General features: G+C 50.6%; 1 protein-coding gene across 1 annotated transcript in view; it reads left to right on the top strand.

Moving 5' to 3' along the window:
• Positions 1 to 255: 255 nt before the first annotated feature.
• KY (kyphoscoliosis peptidase) overlaps positions 256 to 6,582 on the top strand; it is a 20,327-nt gene continuing 14,000 nt past the window's right edge. Inside the window, exons 1-5 of the mRNA XM_010561169.1 lie at positions 256 to 388; positions 1,413 to 1,475; positions 3,726 to 3,788; positions 5,888 to 5,962; positions 6,143 to 6,184. Of these exons, the coding sequence (XP_010559471.1) occupies positions 256 to 388; positions 1,413 to 1,475; positions 3,726 to 3,788; positions 5,888 to 5,962; positions 6,143 to 6,184 (376 nt within the window). The remainder of the gene's footprint in view (positions 389 to 1,412; positions 1,476 to 3,725; positions 3,789 to 5,887; positions 5,963 to 6,142; positions 6,185 to 6,582) is intronic.

The raw sequence follows: 6,582 nt of genomic DNA, 5'->3' as shown, positions 1-6,582 counted from the left end.
CCCCCCAGCTGAAACGCTGCTCCTTCCTCTGCTTTAGGAAACGGATCCCTCCTGTGATTTCCTTTCAAAGGTGACTTGTAACCTCTTCATTAGGGTCGGCTTTGGCAGAGCACTCATGGTGCAGTTGGCAGGGCCAGCCCGCTGGTGCGGCAGCCTGGGGGGGAGCGCGCTTGCCTTTCCAAGGGTGGAAAACAAACACAGCAGCTCGCAGCAGCAGCAGCTTCGCAGGAGGACTGACGCCCTGGCCATGCTCTGATGGGTACCATGGACTTTAAGACAGATCCCAGTGCAGTCACGATCAATTTGCTGCTTATTGTCCACCCTGAGGAGACAGCGAGCAAGCAGAAAGGGCAGAGAGAGAGGCAGACGGAAGGCAGCCGAAGCGCAGGTAACGTCCCGCCTGCGGTCGCTGCGAGGGAGGGGAGGGCTGCAGGTGCTGCACCGGCTGCCCGGGAGATGGTGAAGTGAAGCAGCAGCTTTGGAGCAGGGTTTGGGCTTCCCCCCCCTTCTCCTCTTTTCCTTTGCAGACATGCTGCAAAACCCCAAACTTCAAACTTTTTTTGTAGAAACCCAGCATGCCTTTGCTGGTCCTCCTGGTGCAGGACAGCCCTTGCTTGTGCAACGTTGCATGCTGCAGGTTGCTCGGTGTCTGGCTCTGGTGCATGCAACCCGGGGTACAGGAGGAGGTGACATACACACGGGTACTAATCTGAGGACCATGTTTGCTCTGCCCTGTGGTGGCCCTGAGATGCCTCCACAGGCTCTCTTGGCTGTGCAAGGGGAGCAGGGCGAGAGCTCAGCAGTTTCACCCCAGACCAGCACCTACTACAACAGAGTACGAGGCAAAACTGTTTTGCTTGAAGCATGTCTAGGCTTTGTCTCCAAGGATGACTACCCTGAGCCATTTATAGCTACAGTTTGGGACAGTCTCCCTGGCCCAGCTCCTATCCTTCAAGGGATCTTCCAAAAAGCTAAGGCTGTGCTCTGCAACTGTAAGGGGACCCTCCCTGCAGAAGTAAAAGGAGAAAAGGGAGTATTCCTGCTCTAAAGCCTTGGGGAAAAGCTAGATTTTCAGACAATCAGTTCCAGGCTAACAAGGATAGGCAAAGCTGACACAGAAGTTGTATTCATGCTTCATCTAACACAGCATCCAGCACCTACCCAAATACAAGCAAGCCCTATCGAAGCAACTTAAACCTGGACTATTACACTTTCTTCCTGGTATTTCATATTTTAGCAACAGTGGCTGCAACAAATGCTGCAGATGAGACAGGGAAGGTGGATCCCGATGACGACTTGTTTCAGCTGGAATGATGGGTTACATGAAAGGTTTGGGGGTGCTTGGCCTCCGGGCAGTGCCAGAACCTCACTACAGGAGGACAGCCTGCCAATCTCACGTTTATATTTTATAGGTTTGCAGGATGATGGAAATGGAAATAGCCAATCACAGCCACCTCAGGGGAGAGACCTTAACGGTATGTCATCTTCTCACTCTACGGATAAACTAACCACAGTACACAAAACCCATTTGCAAGCTTTCAGCACCCAGCTGTGCCTCTCAAGCATAAACATGCTCGAAACAACCCGTCCCTTTCCAGCACTTTGGGGGGCTTCAGTGGAGACATGTGGAGGGCCTCGGGCCATGTGCCATGGGAAGCATCCCCTCCATGCTCTCCTCTGCCCCGTGGCCAGGATGCACATTGGTGGCACTATACAGCCCATGCACAACCATCTGCAGGGGATTCTCCTGCAAGCTGCCATGGAGCTCGGTCATATTTCAGGTGCATGGAGCTCCTACGTTTCACAGCCAGCTGATGGCAGGGGAAATTCAGTGCCCCAAATTGCTCAGGTTGCAGATAGACCTTCCAGAGACTTCCCCAGCACTCACACAGCTTAAGCAGGGTCTGGGGTGTGCAAGAAACCTTTGGGGTTTCAATCCATCTATCGACCAGTCCTTTCTTCATCTCCCCCGCTCAGAGATTGCTGAGTGCAAGGCAGGTGTGATTGCTATCCAGGAACGATGTGGCTGCTAGTCTTGAATGTTCCCCTGCCAATTCCTCACCCCTATGCCCTGAAACAGTTCAGAAGGAACATCTGAAGAGGTCACCCCTGGCCACACGCAGCCAGGCTGCTGGACCGCAATGCAACAGGACAGAGCAGCTCCAGCAGAAGGGAATCAGACCATCCGACTTGCTTTCCTGTAGTCTAAGCCTAATGTGATGTCTAGCAGAGAAAGGTGGGGGGCAAAGGTAAAGCAAGACAACAGGTAATTCTCATGGTACCAAACAGGTCCACAGGCCAAGCAATAGCAGCACACAAAAGCCACAGCTGTGCCCAGGACAGTGCTCAATAGGAGCCCTGATCCAAGCCCCTTTGAAATCAGTGGTGGCTGGATGGCTCTCACAGACTGTGAGCAAGCAATATTTCATGGCAAGATACAACTTTGGGGCTTTTTTTTACAAATCTGGTGGTCTCAGACACCAGATGATAACAAAAGACTCCACTCTGGGAAGCAGATAAATACTTAACACTCTCTCTCTCACTCCTCCATCATGCTCAAGAGGGTCCGCAACCAGAGCTGCAGAGCACAAGTCAGAGCCTCCATTACAAGTGATAGGACAGTGTCAATCATTTACCATGCCTAACTAATGGCAGGAGTATTTAGTATGCAATATGGGAAACCTTCTGTTGCAGCTTTACCTTAGGCGGTTTAAATGCCTGTGGGGATTACTAAGGAATTCAGGTGCCAAGGGAGCAGGCAGAGCTTTTACTCCTCTGGCACCACAGGGGTTAATAAATTCCCCTTTAATCAGCCATGTTAGCATCTTGATGAAGCCTCTGACGCCACAGAGCAGCTGGTGCTGCCACAATATTTACAAACTGTATTACATAAGCCTCACCCCAACCCCACTGAGACAAACAGGCTGCGGCCCCATGCCACGCCACAAAATCCCATCATTCACGGGCCTGATCCTTGTCACAGCCACGAGGTACGATTGGTAGCTGGTCTTCAGGACGAGCCGTGAAAAAACAGGTTCCTTGCGCTGGTCTCTGGTGGCTGGCAGGACGGTGATTCCATGACGCTTTGAAAAAGAGCGAGGGATCGCCCTGGCCAACATCCACCCTGCCTCCAGCAAGGCTTGAGCATCCAAAGCCATGCGGGAACTAGGGCTCAGTGTCGCCTGGCATTTGCTGACCGCCCTGCTAACTGTCAGCACAGCCCGAGGGGAGCGGATTTATGCTGCCTGCAATTCCCCAGGCACACCAGGTTCTCCACTCACCTCCCTCTACCCCAGGGCCAGCCAGCATCACTGAGACAGTCAGGGGCTTCTAGAGCACAGAGGAGAGACATGAAGATGAGGATGAGGTGCTGACAATCACACCAATGCTCCCACTCAGGGACCGCACGGCCTCCAAGCCCCGCCGTGCTGCCCTTCCCTCCCATCCACCTATCCAAACATGCACCTGCTGGTCCAAGCACCCTAACCTCCCACCCTGAGCAGCAGCACCCACTCCAGCCCTTCCCTAGGCTGGAGCAGCCCTCTGGACCGGGGCCAGGCACCCCTGGACCATGAGCAATTGGGCTTCAAAGCTGGAGAACTGGCTCAGGCTTCTTGTGTCGTTACTTACTTCGCTGCTGAGCAAAGGCACAGATTTAATCCACCTCCGCGCCAGGCACCTTTGCTTTCTCAAGGCACTGAGATGTTTTTTCTTTGTGCAACCAGGTCGGCAAGTCTCCAGGGAGTCCTGCAAGCAGGCACAAGCCGTTACTTCATACTCTAATGAAGGTAAGTGGCGACCCAAGGGATACCGTTTTTTTTCAGAGCAGAGCTTCAGTGAGTTCCCGCTCAAGTTTTTTCTGTAATAAAATAACCTCAGAACACCCCAAAAGAGCAAAAAGCCCCACCTCGACAATTTTGTGATCTTTAGCATGAAGAATTAAAAATCCCAGGGGAGCCTGGAGAATCCTTGGGTCTTTCAGTGTGGATGCATGGAGGTGGGTCCTGGGGCACCTGGGTTTCCACCATCCCCTGACCACTGGGACATGGCATAGACGTAATTGGAAAGCATGGTAAGAACATACTCCTGCCGATGTCAGCTATTCCAGTGCTGATGGAAGGGTGCAAGGGCTGGAAGAAATAATATTGGCAGAAGTTTAGCTTAAGACAGCTGGTTACAGAAGTCCTTTCATAGGGTAGATCCTCGCAAGGAGCCATCCCTGCACTAGAACAGGGACAGTGCTGGGCAAGCTGCACCCCAGAGCACACGCTGGCCAAGGACTGGTCTGGCCACAGGAAGGAGGAGAAAAGCAAGTGTTTCTTTATGAAGGAAATCTTGATTAGGAATAGTAAAAGAAGTCATAAAAACATCAGTAACCATTTCATACCATTAGTTTTTAAAGAAATGAATGTAGCACTTCTTTGAAAAATTTCTGTGGAATTACATTTTTTTCATTTGTTAAATGCCTTTTAAACTTACTGGAAGAAGGCATTCCTCACCATTAAATTTGTTTCTTGAAAATGAAGATTTTTAATTTATGGGGGAAAACTGAGAAAGTAGAAGTTGGCAAGAAAACCCACAAAACCCCAAAGCTAAAAATAATTATTGAGAAATAAAAAAAGGGACTCCTGAAAACATAAAAATCTTGAGGAAATAATACCGTTTGCACAAAGTCATCCTTTTGAGAAACAACTTCATTTTACCTTTGAATTAACTGACAAAATACACCAGCCGGCTCTAATCTTGACACCTGGATATCTGCAGTCATCCCAGAATTGGAGTCAAGCTCTACGATTTAAAAGGGGGGTTTTACAGTTTTACAGTTTTTCTTGCCTTCTGCTTTTGGGGCTTAAAGGACATCGACCCTTTCTGCACAATCACAGGAGATGCTTAACTTTTTCTAAAGTTGAATGCTGTGGAAAAACTTATTCTCTGATGAAAGTGCAGATTCTTACCTAATTAGCTGGTTCTAAGAGCTGCCTTTCAAGGAAAACCCCAAATGTCACAAGACTCTCGATAAAATTGTAGGAGGTAGCACGTGCAACTGGATGGCAGCCCCAAGGTGCATTAATATCTTGACCTTCAGACTCCAAAGTAACCTCTGTCTGATCCGAAACGGGGAGCCCATGAGCATGCCTAGTTCCTCCAGGGAACCCCGGTGGTTGCAAAATCTTCTGAAATACTTGCCAAAAAAATGCAGTCTTTTCCAAAAAGTTCAGGTAATTCTTATAAGATACTCCCTAACTTTTTTCCTTGTACTTCTCTCTATGGAACTTTAAACACAAGACCCCCAGATTTCCATCTGAGGTTGTTCAGTCCCACAGCATCAGCATCAGTCCCACAGCATGCCTGGACTGCAGCTAGCTCTGCCAGGATGCTGCCTCTTACAGGCAATGGCCTTTGCCAAAAATTTTAATATCACAAGTCAAACCATTCTCATAGCTCTGAGCCTTTTTCTGTGTGATTCCAAGAAAAATCAATGAAAGAAATTGATTCTCTGCTTACTGTATCTCCATCAAGAGCTATTTAATACAGTGATAAACCATTTGTTTTAAGCTGCCACATAGTCCTCGCTGAGGACTTCTGCTTTATTTATGAGCTGCTTTATCACCTGTTAGGCTATAATGGACTGTCTGTTATTTTTTGAGAATTACAAATCACACCAGAGGTGACCGCAGGCTTCCTGACCATACAGTTTATCTTAAGGGTGCTTGGTTTTGCCTGGAAACCCAAGCGCTTTGGTACCTTCACAATCGCCAGAGCTGCCAGTTCTTTTGCCAAAGTTAAGAATTGGCTTCAGCAATGCTTTGGCAGGCAATCCTGCCCTTTTTCTCTGCGTCCTGGTTAGTTTTGCCTTTCTTAGGGAGTTTGTCATTGTTTCTTGCAGGAACCCAGGTGACGGTGGAGATTCATCCCAAGGATACCACCCCACAACTCTTCAAGAAACTCTCCTTTGGAAAAGGTACAGCCCGGGCTTTAAAACCTGGCTGAGCGGGTCAAGGGTGGGACAGCGAAGGGGCCACGTCCTTTTCTTTGCAGAAATAGGGAGGGCAAGAAGCCTGGGAGCTCGAGGAGACGCTGCAGCCCTCGAGCCAGGGTAAGGGTTGTGGTGATTGCACTAAGCATGCTGGGGTTGTTGCAGGTCCCCGGAGGCTGCCCAGCCTGAGAGGTCAGGACAACAAAGGTGAGGCTCTGCTCTACCACGGTGCATGACTCCAAGCTAGCCCTCGCCCAGGAGGTTGCTCCCAGGAGGAGACAGGCTCCCTTCTCCCTACGGGGGCTCGAGGCTCTTGAGAGGATGCCAACCCCTCTGCCTGCTCTGCCTGCCAGGCAGATGCTGCTGGACCCTGCCTGCACCTGGGGCTTGAGGATCCTTCTGCTCCCGGGGCAGGGGGGAAGGTCCTCCTCCTCCAGCCCTGGGACAAGACAGGTGGTGACAGTCTGCAGGCTGCAGCATCCCCCCGAAATCCTCCAGCTGCCACAGAGCTCTCTACAGGGTTATCGTCTAACAGCTCTGGAGCTCAGCTCTCCCTTCTTCCATGCCAGGAGGGGGGGGGGGGGGGGGGGGCGGGGGGGGGGGGG

The sequence above is a fragment of the Haliaeetus leucocephalus genome, unplaced genomic scaffold (assembly GCF_000737465.1).
Source record: "Haliaeetus leucocephalus isolate CR32 unplaced genomic scaffold, Haliaeetus_leucocephalus-4.0 Scaffold143, whole genome shotgun sequence".
Lineage (NCBI taxonomy): Eukaryota > Metazoa > Chordata > Aves > Accipitriformes > Accipitridae > Haliaeetus > Haliaeetus leucocephalus.
This window is presented reverse-complemented; position numbering and strand designations above follow the sequence as displayed.